Here is a 15,072-nt window from a genome sequence, read left to right as displayed (position 1 = left end):
GGGAGCAAAGGGGAGAGAAGCTGTGACCCGGTGGAAGAGGAGAGGCAGTGGTCCACAGAGCGGTAACATCAGAACTGTAACAGCAAGAGCTGCGACACAGACGCGGTGTCACTTCCGAGGGATTCGGTAAAAGGAAGCAGCCGGCACCCCTCGTGGGGAAGAGACACAGACCTGAGTGGCTGGAGCGGCAGATGCGGCCACTGCTCTCTCACGCCTCCCACATGCCAACCCCAGAACTCCTGCGACAACAGGACCCGACACGTAGCGTCCACTTGGCCAAGTGTTTGTTGACTGAGACTTGTATGTCCAAAGTGACTCTCTAGGTTCTGGGGCTGGGGAAATTAACAGAGTTCCGTTTTCACGAAATCTAGACTGTCCAGTCTTCCCCAGAAACGAGGGAAACTATTCCCACAAGCGCCGTGGAAGAAGAGCACCCGTGCCCAGCCCGTCAGCACTGGGCTCCATTTCTCTCCTTCCACTGGGATGGGCCAGGTTGGGGCGCACTAACAACCCATCAGGGGCGTGAGCCAGCAAGGCTCATCTCTTCTCAGGAGACTTGTCCTTGGCAGGGGATCCGTGGCTCTGTTCCTCATCTTCCCCGTGCACGACCCTCAGCGACAGAGCTGCACATACAGCTTCCTCGCCACGGCGGCAGGGCTCCGGAGGGCTTCCCAGCAGCAGCCAGTGCTGAAGTAAGCGTGGGGACTCGGGGGGCCCAGGTGACCCTGGCTACGACACCCCACTGTCCTGCCGGGATCTCTGTCCCTCACACCAGCCTTCCCTCGCCTGACTCCCACGCATGGTCATCTTAGCACCTGCCACTTCCATGGGGTCATTCCCGTTATTGGGGCTATATCTATGTGTGGCCCCAGGTCCGGTCCTTGCTAGGTGCAACCCGGGTGGGGGAGAGGCCGCCGCTCCCTGGGGGGTGCAGTTTCCGGGAACACGTGCTTGTGGATGCTGGGCTCAGTGCCTGGGTGGGATGACCAGGCATGGACCACACCTATGTGGACAGGCGCTGCCCTCGGGGAGCCTCAGGGGAGCACACAGAAAACTGCACCCCAAAAATGAAGGAGAGCAAAGCAGCCCCCCCCCCCAGCACAGCTTATGCACACTGTGGTCACGCCACATGCCTGATGAGCAGACTGACGTGCCTATTTATTTAAATGATGTCGAAGTTACAGCTTTAACTTGTTTGTTCTGTTTGCCTAATACTTACATACCTCAGTCAATTCACTAATTTCTGGTCTTGAAGCCCTTTTTGGTGCTTGAATTCCTAAATTGACTGATAACATTATTTTGTATAACATGATGTTTTGAGCATGAATGCACAGAGCAGTCAGGCAATCACATGGGAATGACAGCTCCTCGTTGGCAGGGAGGGGGGCATGCAAGGGAGCTCGTGCTGTGGGTGTGCAATGCTGCAAGCATTCCAGGAACCCGGCAGTGTCTCCCAGGGTGCAGAGATGCAGCTTCTATGCCGTAGCTCCTCCACTACATACATACCTGACAGATCTGTGCCGTGTCACCAAAACCTGTGCCACAGTTGAAATACCAGCACTCAGAGCCCCAACCGGAACACCCTGCCATGTGCCTGATGGTGAATACTCACGCAGTGATTCAACGGTGGCAAAGGTGAGACACAGCAAAGTGCAAGAAGACAAGTTCAAGTCAGCCTTGGGAATCGGAAAGGCCAGGTAGAGCCCCTGCCCTCCGACATCATCTACAGCAAGCGTCAGGTGTTGGTTGGCCCCACCGTGTGTCAGCACTGGTGCCCGACGCCCTGGGACTCCCCTCAGGTGTGCCTAGCTTCTGCAAAGCTGGTGGCTCCGAGGTGTGTGTCAGGAACGTTCCCTAAGACAACTCTACCTAAGGGGACTTGAAGACAAATGTGCCGTCCACAGGCACAGGTGCTGACCCTGCAGCACTGCTGTCGCCTCAGAGGTTGAAGATGCAAGTTCCAGTGAAAATGCGGAGACATAGAACAGTTAATACAGAGAAGACGGAAAATGAGAAAACAAAGCAACTGTCAGGAAGGGGCACCTGCTGCCAGGAAGCCCAGCCCTTAGTGTGTCCATTATTTCCAGGAACAGACGGCTTGTTCCTGTGAAAAGCAAGCAACACATTCATCTGGATGTCTTAGGGATACTAGCCATTAGTGTGTCCCGTAGTGGTACAGATATCAAAACAAACTTTTGATAAAGCATTATGACATTGTGGTAGTATTTTTGCATTCCATCTAATATGCTTTTTATTTTTTTATTTTCTTTTTTATTTAAATGTGTGTTTTTTGTTTTGTTTTTCTGTTTTGTTTTGTTTTGTTTTTTGACAGGCAGAGTGGACAGTAGAGGGAGACAGAAAGGTCTTCCTTTTTGCCGTTGGTTCACCCTCCAATGGCTGCCGCGGTAGGCGCGCTGCGGCCAGCGCACCGCGCTGTTCCGATGGCAGGAGCCAGGTGCTTATCCTTGTCTCCCATGGGGTACAGGGCCCAAGAACTTGGGCCATCCTCCACTGCACTCCCTGGCCACAGCAGAGAGCTGGCCTGGAAGAGGGGCCACCGGGACAGGATCGGTGCCCCGACCGGGACTAGAACCCGGTGTGCCAGCGCCGCAAGGCGGAGGATTAGCCTAGTGAGCTGCGGCGTCGGCCTATTTTTTTCTTTATTTTTTAAAGATTTGTTTGTTTGTCATGACTGGAGCCTAGGGAGATTACTGAGACCATAAACAAGAGTGTCAAATTGTTAAGTCAACAACAGGAGTCACTGTGCACTTATTCCTCATGTAGGATCTTGGTCCTTAATGTGCTGTACATTGTGATTTAATGCTACAACTAGTACTCAAACAGTATTTTTCACTTTGTGTTTCTATGTGGCTGCAAATTGTTGAAATCTTCACTTAAAATATACTAAACTGATCTTCTGTATATAAGAGAAATGAAAATGAATCTCGATGTGAATGGAAGGGGAGAAGGAGCGAGAAAGGGGAGGGTTGGGCGTGGGAGGGAAGTTATGGGGGGGGGGGAGCCATTGTCATCCATAAGCTGTACTTTGCAAATTTATATTCAATAAATAAAAGTTTTAAAAAAAAGATTTGTTTGTTTGAAAGCTAGAGGTAGAGGCAGAGAGAGAGAGGTCTTCCATTTGCTGGTTCACTCCCCAAATGGCCACAATGGCTGGAGCTGGGCTGATCAGATGCCAGGAGCCAGAGTTTCTTCTGGGTCTCCTGCGTAGGTGCAGGGGCCCAAGGACTGGGGCCATCCCACACTGTTTTCCCAGGCCATAGCAGAGACTGGATTAGAAGGAGAGCAGCCGGGACTCGAACACACCCCTGATGCCAGCACTGCAGGTGATAGCTTTACCCACCATGCCACAGCACCAGCCCCTCTTTTATTTATTTGGAAGGCAAACACAGAGATAGAGAGACCTTCCATCTGCTGGTTCACCTCCCATATGCCCACCACAGCCAGGCCAGGCCAGGCTGGACCCAACATCCTAAACCCAGGGCAGAAAGTGCAAGAGGAGCCAGGCAGGATTTTTACACCAGGCACCAAGTGATCTGCCAGCGCCTCTTAGGAGAAGAACCTCAGGGAACCTCACCCAGCGAGGTGCAGCTCCAGGAGCCGCAACTAGGAGGGGCCCATGCCCACGGCGCATTTGCACGGTGGAACACCGCTCACAACCTCAGTTACGGGGAAGCGATGACGAGGAAGCATGAAACTCATGGTGCAACATATTTACATTAACTTTAATAAAACTCTAACAGGGAGCTGCTACTAACAGTGACTATAGTTCAATGGGGGAAAGGAGAGAACATAAGAGGGGCAATTAAACTGACACAACGCAGGCCTCAGCTTCACAGCAGGGAGGCCACTGTCCCAGGCACCAGGCTCCCAATGAGCTCAGATGTGCCCCTGAGGTCCCAGCACTCGGTCACGAGGGCATCATGATGGTGTTCATGGCCTTGAGGCTGCTGCGGGCCTCTTGGCAGAGGGCTCCAGCTGGCGGGACAGGGCGTAGCTAACGGAGAGAGCACAGCCATGAGTCCACCAAGAGCCTCAGCTCAGGCCTCCCTCCCAGGGCCTGCCCAGGAGCTGCAGTCCTGGGGGCCAGCAGTGCCCATAGGACAGGGCCTGCTGCCACCAGGGGGCCTGGATGGTGCTCCCCCAGCTGCACAGCAGGGAGAGCCCTCCCCACCCCCAACACCCCTGGGCTTCACCCAATTCCTGCCCATCACTCACCTCTCCTTCTCAGTGAGATACTCCACAGACCGGAACCACACGCCAAACTCCTCATCACGCTTAAAATAATAATTGCTCGCTGCCACCTGCAGCAGTTGGATTTCTTGCAGGACTGTAATTTCCTGGGGACAGAGGGACACACAGGACACGGTCAGCGCCTGGGCTGGGAACGCTGTGGGGACCTGGTAGGGGAGGGGCCGCGGGGTTCTGGGTGTTTCCTCTAAAGAGGCCTCCTCCAATCCAGCCCATGCAGGCCGCACCCTGGCCTTCGACAGGGGTGCCAACAGCCCCTCCCCAGGGGCTTCTCCTTGATTCCAGTCCTCTACCCGCACCCACCCTAGGGATGGGTCTCCCCCTCATGTGCACCCAGCCCTCCTAATAGAGCAAAGCTGCAGGGATGATGCATGGGGGTCCTGAACAGGACCACCTGTGACCCCCAGTGCCCTCCTGCCCTGAGTGAGGCCACAGCTGCTCACCTTATTCAGTTTCTCGAAGCTGAAGTCAGCCTGCTGGAAGGCAGACAGAGTCCATCAGAACTGCCCCCAGCCAGGCCCAGCCCCGACCCTCCCCTTCATGAGGCCGTCAAGGGGATGCGGGTGGGAAAGGACAAGGATCTGGGTGAGCTCTGGAGAGGGGACCTGGCAGCTGAGGCTCAGGCACCTGCTGTTCTCACCCTGCCTGGTGACAGGAGGGAAACAGAGGCTGGGATGGGCGAGGGTGCTTGGCCATGTCAGTGCTTCCTGACCTTGCTGGGCCCAATTTCTCTCCTGCCCATGGAGCCTACCCAAGGGGGAGGCCAAGGAGGCTCAGCCAAGACCTTGTGTAGCTTTGTCCCTCCAGGAGAGGGAGGGGCACCCAGTTGGAGGCCCCGACACTCACAGGGCAGAGGCAGTGAAGCCCCAGCCCCAGGGACGGCTGTGAGGTTCAGGAGAAGGGCTGGCAGCGCAGAAGGCTAAGAATGCAGTACAGGCTCTCCCCGCACCTGCCCCCGCCAGCCTCAGGGACCCGGGCCCACCCCACCTGCCCCAGGATCACTCACATGCACAGAGTCCCCCATCACAGTGTCCAACATCACCAGGTATTTCAGGTAAGTGCCAAGAAAGGGGACGACTCCCTGTGCCGCAGGGGGTGGTGATGAGCACCTGCTCTCAGGTGCCACCCAAGCCCTGCCCCAGAGACCCCTCCACCCCAGCTCCTGGACCCTGGCTCATGTCTCCCCCCGGGAGCCCTCCAGGACCTTGGCAGCCTCCCCCATTCTCCATCCTCCCAGCTACTCCCAGGACAGCAGGCACCCCTAGGACTCCTGCTGGGATGTCCAAGGGCACACAGGCCCTGTTTCGACCAGCGCCACCTCAGCCCCAAGTGCACTGAGAGCCCAGCTGCCCCAGGCCCTGGCTCTGGTCTCTCCGGTGGAGGCCACTGAGGCAGTGTGGGGACCGCAGGGAGGGCTGGAGGTGTTAGCCCTGCTCCTGTGGCTCGGGCCCCGGTGTGACGGAGGAGTCCCCTCGCCCGGGCACACGCACCTTCTGTTGTTTCCGCAGCCTCATCTGGGCTCTCTGTGGATTCTGCTCCCGGGCAGCAAGCTTGAAGGCCCCCTTCTGCCAGGATCAAGGTCAGGGTCATAGGGCCTGTCCTTCCCACCCCTGCCCACACCTGGGCCCTCTGCTGGGGCCCTGCATGTCTGAGCCCCTCCCCCAAGTGCACTCTGGCTGGATGCTGTGGCTCCCACCCTCACTGGGGGCACCTTGAGCAAGGGGCCTCCCTGGGTCTGCTCCTTGGCTAGTGAGGGTGCTGGGTGCCCCCCCCCACAGCTGTCCTGACTCAGCATCCTACGCCTGCCCTCCTCCTCCTCACTGTCCCCTGGGAGGAAGGCCAGGCCCTGCACCACACATCACCCTTCCTGGTGCCTCACCGACCCCCGTGAGCTCTGCACAACAGGCTCACCAGCCCCATCCTCTACTTGAGAAATCAGAGGCCATGGGCAGTGACCAGCCCAGGGCCACACAGGAGAGCCTGCCCTGCCCCCAGCTGACTGGCACCCCACTGCTTCACCACAACCCCAGCTGCACCCCTGGCCAGGAGTCCATCAGGGCTCTCTGTGTCCTGGTCCCTGGCCAGGCACAGCCATGGAGGGAGAGGGCCAGGTGGTCTCAGGAGGCCTGGCTGATAGGTGCTGGCCACCCAGCCCCACTGGGTGCTCCCCCCACCCCCAGCAGGGTCAAGGACGAACCACAGCTTCTGCTGCACATCTCCCCTGCCACTCAGGGCGTGGCCCCCAGGGATCATCTCTGAGTGACAGGCAGGGCCTGCACAGGCTCTGGGTGGCGACACTTTGCTTCCTCCCTTAGGTGGAAGGCATTGAGATGTGGTCAGGACAGAGCCACCAGGCATGTGTGAGGAGGCCTCAGGAGCTTCTCCTCGTCTACCTGCAGATGATGTCATTGCCCTGGGCAGGGTGAGAATCCCAGGACCTCAGGCGATGGGCAGTGGGTCAGGGCAGGACGGGCATCACAGCCACAGGTGCATCTGTTTCTCATGTGCCCACTGCACCTGATGCTCGGAAACCATGGACCACGGGCCCTGGGACACCCGTGTTCAGTTCCCCCCTCCCCAGTGCAGGCGGGTGGCCTTCCCCATGCAGGTCCTGGGCAGGCAGATCCCAGGCAGGGCCTGGCTTTGTGAGGAACCGAGGTCACCCTGTGGAAGGAGGGAAGTCCTTCCTGCCACTCTGCCACACAGCCCGGGTGGGGTCAGGCGCACAGAGCCTGTCCTGCCGGCCAACACCACCCCTGCCCCAGGCCCTCACTCCACCCCTCACCCTACCCCCAAACACTTACCCCACTTCCCAGCCCCCTACCTTGGTGAGCCGATCCCTGCTCAAGCCATTGTCCTTCTCACACAGGCGCTCAAATTTTTTGCAGCTTTTCCTGTGGAGATGGGAAACCAGGAGGAGCCACTCGGTGTGATGGGAGGGTGGTGAGTGCAGCTCCCTTTGCTCGAGAGCAAGGAGGATGCACACGGCCCAGGTGAGTTTCCACTGAGTTCCCGAAGCCCTGGGGCCCAGGGGACGGGGGGAGCTCAAGTGGTTCTCCTGGGCCCCTCCCCTCCACGGAGCAGCACCGTTCTGCCTCACGTTCACCTGCACAGGGAGCTCCGGTGCTGCCCAGGAGCACTATTCAAGAACTGGTGCCTGACAGCAAAGCAAATAGCATCCTGAGGCAAACATGAGGCAGAAGGTCTAGGGGTCTCGAAGGTGACGTTCCCCATGCCTCCCCTTAGAGTCCACGTCTGGCCCCTCCCAGATCATGGGGTTAGTGCTGAGTCCTAGGGTCCCAGGTACACCCTGGTGCTCCTGTGGGAGAAGGCACCCACCTGGAGACTTCTCCCCACGTCTCTTGCAGGCGACAAATTGGGGAGGTCTGTAGAGCAGTGAGGATGGCATGGGCCGAGGAAACGTTCCTGAGGGTCTGGCACTCCTGGAGAGCAGAGCGGATGAGGGAGAAGTCACCTGGATCCCCTGGGCTGACGTCCCCCTCCTGCATCAGATGCCCACGGAGCCACAGGAAGGCACAAGGGAACCATGGCCACCCCACAGGGAGAAGATTGGGTTCAACCCACACGGAGGTTCAGGTGGCAGGTGAGCATGCACCCCTGGGGGAAGTGAGTCAGGTCAGGCTCCTCCCTGCCAGGAAGGGCCCAGGGTCTGTGCAGGGTCTTCAGCCACAGGTTGTATTCCCAAGGGCTGATAGAGCAAAGTGGCCATTCCCAGAGTGCAGGGAGCAAGGGCCCTGGCCGCCCGCAGCTGACCTTGGCCACCTTGATCCAGTGCTCCACCACACGGGCCCTGTCCGTGGCCTTCCTGCTGGGGTCCCCCAAGCATGTGGTTACTACACAATTTGTCACGCAGTTGAACTGCTGGACGGTGGCATGGACAGTGGAGGCCAGGTGTTCCTTGCCTCTCTTGCTGCTCTTGGTCCAGACGGAGCCCAGGCAGTGGAAGGGCACGACCTTCTGGAACAGCTCCTGGGGAGGAGAGTGACCCATGGGCACAGCCACCCCCACTCAGAGTGCACCGGTGCCCACACTCCCAGGATGCTGTGCATGGGGCTCACAGCAGTGGGAGCAGCAGCCCACTGAGGGTGCCCAGAGCCCCATGGCCCAGAGCCCATTCTTGGAGAGAAGACACAGAGGTGTTTTCTCCCGGGTGTCCTGGCCAACTCCCCATCCCTCGGCCCATCGCCATCAGCCCTGTGCTCCTTGTCCCCATCCCAGCGCACCTCCCTGTGGCAGCTACACCAAGGGGCTCTGTTTGTGTGTCTGCTCTGGGACCCCGTCCAACTCTGAAGCCTAATCAGTGCTGAGACAGGTAAGGCATTCTGGGCAGACTGGCAGGGACAGGGGGCCTGGCTGCACCACAGTGAGTGCCCTCCACCACCTCCGGGCCACACCGTGCCCAGCTTTCTGTCTGCCGCTATGTGCACCTGGCATGAGTGTGCCCCATCTCTGCTGTCCACAGGGGACAGGTGGGTTAGGACATGAGAAACGAGCCCAGGTCACACTGGGGCTGACATGGAGCCTGGGCTGACTCTGGCCAGGGCTTGTGTGGGACGCCAGCTGCCACAGGGACGCCGTGGTCCTGGCCCTGCCCAGCAGAGCCGGCTGCTCACCGCATCCAGAAGCGTGAGCTGTTCTGCCATCATCCTGGGGGAGAAGGCGGTGATGTCAACCATCTCCGCCCCAAGCAGCTCCTCTGCAGGCCCAGCCCATCCAGAGGAGGCCTGTGGAGCTGGCCCTGGTGCTGACTGTGCGCATGGGGGCAGGCCCCGTGGGGAAGCTGGCCCTGGCTCTGGAGCAGGTCCTGGCTGAGCCAGCGGTGCTGCAGCTGGCTCGAGAGCCAGTGCACGGAAGGGTGGTGGCCCTGCACGCAGAGCGGGAGCTGGAAGAAGAGAAAGGGTCACCAACGTGAATCACCTTCCAGTGGCCTCTGCAAACCCCGAGGGGTCGCACCGCCTGGAAGGGGAGTCCAGCCCCAAACACCACCCCTGAGAGACCTGCAGACTGCGCTGCCCCTCACCGTCTGCTGTGGCCTCAGGGCGCTGGGCGTGTCCGGGCAGGGCATACAGAAAATACACCTGGGTCCCCAGGTCTCCTCCAGGCAGGCTGACAGGCTTGCAGCCCACCTTCATCTTCAGCAGTGGAAGGCTGGTGTGGCCATGGAGCTCTGCCTCGTACAGGTCTCTGCAGCGTCCCAGGAAGGAAGCCATGTTGCTGGGGACGCAAGCGAGGGCAGCGGGGTCAGAGGCTGGCCTTGGCCACCACACTGCACTGCCAGGGGCCCCTCTGTGGCTCTGGGGCCCTGGGCATGCCTCAGCCTGTCCAGAGCATGACCCACCCTCCAAGCCCTCCTGGGCTGTCCTGGCCGTGGCAGACCTGGTCAACAGGGCTGGTGCACACCCGTGGTGACAGCCTCCCAGGGACCTTCTTTCCTGAGGGGAGGGCCCCTGGTGCTCAGCACAGAGGCTCCAGGCAGACTTAGGAGCAGGTATCTAGGACCTCTCTAGGTCTTGGCATCCTGGGGAGGGGGCCGGGAGCATGGGTGGAGCTGGGAAGCACCTGTCCTGGCTATGGACCCCTGGCTGCTCTGCGCCCTAGCATCCTCTCTCCTTTGCAGGTCTGGGACCCCCTTCCCAGCTCTGTTCTCCTTTCCTTCGCGGGGAGTCCCCGGGCCTCAGTGCTCTAAGAGGAGTCACAGGAAGTGGGAGATCCACACCCTGTCTGTCCCTCCCCAGCCACAGCCCACATTTTGCTCCCACAGTTGGCAGGGACAGAAGGCCTCCGACTGGACCCACAGTCTGTGACGTCCTAGTGGGGCCTGGGCTCTGACATCCTGGCAAGACCATGGGAGGACGATCCTCTCCCCTCTGACCCTGTGAACAGGACCCGGGCAGGCGTTCAGCTGGGAGAGTCTGGTCCTCCCAGGTCATGAGGCCCCGGGAATGCTGTCTGCTTTGCTCGCTGAGCTGTGACACGTGTCTGCAAAGTGACTGCCCAGAGTGCTTAACATTCACGTGCTGTGGGGATGAACCCCACACGGACCCTTGCCAGAGAATTGAGAGGCCTGGGCCCAACACCCAGTGCCCGGGCCCTGCTCTGTCTGTATCAGGGACTGGGGCTGGGAGGCCTCCTTTACAGATGGGAAGGCAGGGCTGCTCTCTGTGGGGTTTTCCAAACCTCGAGTGCCGTGGGCTATTGAGTCCCGAGGGTGCAGAGGCCAGAAGGAGAGGGATGAGCGCAGTGCCAGCAGCCCTGGCCACGGAGCAGGCACCAGGCCCCTGCCATGTCTGCAGTCACATGGTCCCTGTACAACTCCTGAGGCTCACACCCACACCACCCCCCTTCTCAGAGGAGCACGCAGGCACAGAGAGCCATGGCTAGGGGGCAGCAGAGGCCCCTGTGCCTGGAGGGCACAGACGCTCACCTGTGGAATATCTGGTCCAGGAAATACGGAACAGTGCTGAAGTCGCCATATGAGCACAGCAGAGTGGACAGGTAAGCGATGGTTCTTCCTGGGGAGGCCGGGACCAGGGACTCCTCCAGTTTCGCCTTGGTGCCTGGCTGCAGGCTCCGCAGGGGGCAGACCTCTGCCAGGTGCAGTGTGGACACACCTCCAAACTAGGGAGGACCAGCAGGGACAGGAGTCAGAGGAGGCTCCAGGGACCCCCAACCACGGGAGTCTGGGCTGGGAGAAGACCCCCTCCCAGAGGGCATCCAGCTGCAGCAGGTGACCCCTCACATCCCTGGGGGGTTGTGCATGAAAGGCCCAGAGTGACTTTGTTGGCCACATACAGAGCAGTTGGGAGAGTGGGGAGAGCAGAGTATCCCCCCAGGGAGGCCAGCAGCTGGGAGCAGCAGTGCAGAGATGGCAGCTGGCGGTGTCCCGGCCACAGCCCTTCTGCACGGTGATCTGACCATGGCTGCTCCAGGAGGACACCTCAGCCCCTCTCCCAGAATGTGCTGTCTGGGCCTCTGTCTCAGCAGGGCATTAGCTCCTGTGAGAGTGACGGTGATGCTCTGACACCTGGGTCCCCGAGTGTGGCTGCATGTGCACATGTGCTCCTGAAGAGGTGATGGACGTTAGGCCAGGCCATGGTGTGGGCCCCATGTCTGCCAGGCTGATAAGGAGAGGGGACAAGGACACAGTGAAGCACAGGAGAACACGAGAACACGGGAATGGAGATGGACATGCACAAGCAGGAGACAGGGACATCCAGCCCCCAGCACTGTGTGCAAACTCCTGTGTGAGGGCCGCCCTCGTGTGGGGCCCTGGGCTGTGACTGCCCAGCAGACCAGGCTTCCAGGGGCGCTCTCTGAGGCCGTGACCTGCAGCAGGGCAGCTGGGGACAAGCACTGGAATCCCCTCTGAGCCACAGGACAAATGTCCTTTCTCATGGAACAGGATGAAGATGGGTGGGGGCTCCAGGGCTGAGACCCAGGGACATGCTGCTGACACATGCATGGAGTAGTCTCTCTCTCTCTCTCTCTCTCTCTCTCTCTCTCTCTCTCTCTCTCTCTCTCGTGTAAGCCTCACCCTGTGTGTGGGGTTTGGGTTCTCTGTGTCGTGGGTTGTGGGGAGGTCATGAAGCACAGTGGAGCTGACCCCTGCCCGGGATTCATGGGCTGGGGGGGAACCCATTGCTGTCACACACGTGGACACTCTTGACTTCGTATCCAGGGTACCAGTAGTAACCTGTCCCCTGAACATCCCACCAGTACCCAACATGGGGTTGCCATAACCCAGCTGTCAGTGGGCAGCAGAGGGGCGAGATCTCTTAGGAACGAGACTGGGGTCAGTCACTCGGGTAGGAAACACCAGGACGGGGCCCAGAGGTGCCTATATCCAGGCTCTGGTCCTCAGCCCAGCCTGGTCATCTTGAGACCCTGCCTGTGTATCTCCCTAGGCCCCTCCCTCAGCCCAGCCCAGCACTGTCCACGGCTGTTGGCCTGACGCACCTGTCCATTGCCTGAGAAGATGAGTTCCTCATGGGAATCATTGCTGATCTCCAGCGTGGAGCCCTGCAAACAGAGTGCCCAGAGCCAGGCCAGAGGGCGTCAGTGTCCCACAGGAGACACCTCGTATTTCCACTCCCCAGGTCACATACATAGGGACATGTGGGTATACCCCCAGCCAGGAGGACTCCAGGTGACACAGGAGAACTCACGTGGAACCCCTGAGTAGACAAAATGGCCCCCAACACCCACTTTCCCATCCGCCATCCCTGGAATGTGTACGGACGACACTACAGCCATCCTCCAATGCCTGAATCCTGGTGCTGTGCAGGAAGGGCCCCTCCTCTTGTCCCCTTCATGGGGATGGGAGGACAGCCCACGCAGGGTCACCAGAGACTCTGGGCCTGGCCGGGACTTCCCAGGGCTCCTAAACCGTGTTACCTGTGGCTGCCTCCTGCCCCGTGGCCACAGGCGTCCATAGTGAGAGCTCAGCCAGCGTGTTACACGCTGGAAGAGACCTTCATTCTGGGCTTTGGCTCGGCCAGAGCCTCGCCTTGAAGGGCAGCAGCAAGGGAACATAGTTCTCCCTGCAACGCTTCCTATCAAGTGAGCTGGCAATGGCTACCACTAGAATCTGGGTGCCTGGTTACCAGAGTTCCATGGTCTGTTGTGGCCCATCACCAAGGAAGTGAGGTCACTTCCTCCAGGTCCAGGACATGGACCCTTCCAGCAGGAAGAGCTCCCAAGGCCCTCTGGGCTGCTGACTGTTCCTCTCCTGCCCCGATGCCATCCCCTTGACTGTGCACAATTCTGCAAACACAGCCCCATCCCTCAGTGCCTGGGAGACCTGGATGGGGTCAGGATCCCAGGCTGAAGGGCACTCAGCTGGAGTCTAAACCTCCTTTTCCTATCATTTCCAAAGACAGTAGCCTGCTTCTTAGGAAGGCCCCTAAAATCCAAGCTAAGGTCAGTGAGGAAAGCCAAGGGCAGTGTCTTAGGCGCACCCTAAGTTCTTAGGCCATCTTCTGCTGCTTTCCCAGGCGCATTAGCAGGGGGCTGAATCAGAAGTGGCACAGCTGAGCCACAAAGCGGCACCCCTATGGGATGCTGGCACAGCAGGCGGTGGCTTCACCTGCTAGAGCACAGCACCAGCTCCTGTGTGAGCTTTTATTTAGAATGCTGAGAGTGAATGGTGGAACTGGTGGCAAGGTCATGGCATCACCTGGAGTCTGAGTGACTCGTGGAAGCCCAGCCTGGGCCAGGGTATTCTCCACTCCACAAGGTGGCCCTCCATCCTGAGTCAGGTCTGGTCCTGGTTGTTCCATGCTCAGATGCTGCCCCCCACTCAAAAGCTCTGAGCTGGAACCAGTGTTTGCACTCTGTCCTGCTGTAAGGACAGAGCTGCCTTCCCACGTCAGACACCCCCAAGCCTTCAAACACGAGTGTCAGCTTCAGCGGGCTCCTGAGCACCACACGGGTCCTCTCCCAGGACCTTCAGCCCCATGCTGCAAAGTCTGGCCTCCTTGACACAGAGCCCCGCTTTTCTCCAGACCCTGACCCCGCCAATGGCAGTGTGTCAGAGCCATCAGAAACCTGTAGCCATCAGGGGTCTTTCCACAATTCTTTCCACCAATCTTTTTTTTTTTTTTAAGATATGTTATATTTGAAGGCAGAGTTACAGAGAGGCAGAGGTAGAGACAGAGAGGTCTTCCATCTGCTGGTTCACTCCAAATGGCCGCAACAGCTGGAGCTGCTCCAATCTGACCAGGAGCCAGGAGCTTCTTCTGGGTCTTCCACATGGGTGCAGGGGCCCAAGGACTTGGGCCATCTTCTATTGCCTTCCCAGGCCATAGAGCAGTAGCGGAATTAGATAGCCGGGACTTGAACCAGTGTCCAAATGGGATCCTGGCACTGCAATAGTCTTACGTTTCCTGCTCTGTCTCCTACTGAACTGGTCACATTCTGTTTTTACTGAAACTTCTATTTTTTATTTGCTTTTTTTTTTAATTTTTTGACAGGCAGAGTGGACAGTGAGAGAGAGAGAGAGAGAGAGAGAGAGAAAGGTCTTCCTTTTGCCGTTGGTTCACCCTCCAATGGCCGCCGCGGTAGGCGCGCTGCGGCCGGCGCACCGCGCTGATCCGATGGCAGGAGCCAGGTGCCTATCCTGGTCTCCCATGGGGTGCAGGGCCCAAGCACTTGAGCCATTCTCCACTGCACTCCCTTGCCACAGCAGAGAGCTGGCCTGGAAGAGGGGCAGCCGGGACAGAACCGGCGCCCCAACCGGGACTAGAACTCGGTGTGCCGGCACCGCAAGGCGGAGGATTAGCCTAGTGAGCCGTGGCGCCAGCTATTTTTTATTTGCTTTATACTTTTTATTGAAAACAGTTGCAGGCAAAGTAATTCATATTTTCCAGATCCTATTTCCCGTTCTCTCTCCTCAGAGATATTCAGTTACATTTTCATATTTATTGCCTTAAAATGTACCTTTAAATATCTCAGAGCATTATCTTATTTTTTAAAGATTAATTTCATTAATTTATGTGAAAAGCAGAGTAACAGAGAGAGACAGAGATTGTTATCTGCTGGCTCACCCTATACAATGCGTGCAACACAGGGCTGGGCCAGGCCGAAGCCAGGATCCAGGAGCTCCATCTGGATCTCCCACCTGGGTAGCAGGGGCCCAAGCTTTCTGGCCATCTTCTGCTTTCCCAGGCTGTGAGCAGGATCCAGGAGCCTCTTGTGGATCTGCCACTTGGGTGCAGGGGCCCAAGCCCTTGGGCTGTCTTCTGCTGCCTCCCAAGTGCATTAGCAGGGTGCTGGGTGGGAAGC

General features: G+C 58.7%; 1 protein-coding gene across 1 annotated transcript; it reads right to left on the bottom strand.

Moving 5' to 3' along the window:
* Positions 1 to 3,951: 3,951 nt before the first annotated feature.
* Positions 3,952 to 12,510, bottom strand: LOC133766326 (ral guanine nucleotide dissociation stimulator-like). The gene is made up of 14 exons (XM_062200013.1): positions 12,496 to 12,510; positions 12,247 to 12,309; positions 11,109 to 11,162; positions 10,715 to 10,908; positions 9,311 to 9,504; positions 8,904 to 9,172; positions 8,044 to 8,259; positions 7,609 to 7,712; positions 7,094 to 7,163; positions 5,760 to 5,834; positions 5,276 to 5,350; positions 4,713 to 4,745; positions 4,237 to 4,358; positions 3,952 to 4,015 (listed from the first exon to the last, which is right to left on the bottom strand). The coding sequence occupies exons 1-14, from the start codon at positions 12,508 to 12,510 to the stop codon at positions 3,952 to 3,954; spliced, it is 1,548 nt and encodes a 515-aa protein (XP_062055997.1).
* Positions 12,511 to 15,072: the final 2,562 nt, after the last annotated feature.

Source organism: Lepus europaeus, chromosome 9, assembly GCF_033115175.1.
Source record: "Lepus europaeus isolate LE1 chromosome 9, mLepTim1.pri, whole genome shotgun sequence".
Lineage (NCBI taxonomy): Eukaryota > Metazoa > Chordata > Mammalia > Lagomorpha > Leporidae > Lepus > Lepus europaeus.
This window is presented reverse-complemented; position numbering and strand designations above follow the sequence as displayed.

Coding starts and splice junctions, on each gene's coding strand:
- LOC133766326 (XM_062200013.1), bottom strand. Junction 11,163..12,246: donor TCTTCTCAGGCAATGGACAG/GTGCGTCAGGCC, acceptor GGACACCGCCAG/CTGCCATCTCTGCACTGCTG. Junction 5,835..7,093: donor GCAGGGATCGGCTCACCAAG/GTAGGGGGCTGG, acceptor TGATCCTGGCAG/AAGGGGGCCTTCAAGCTTGC.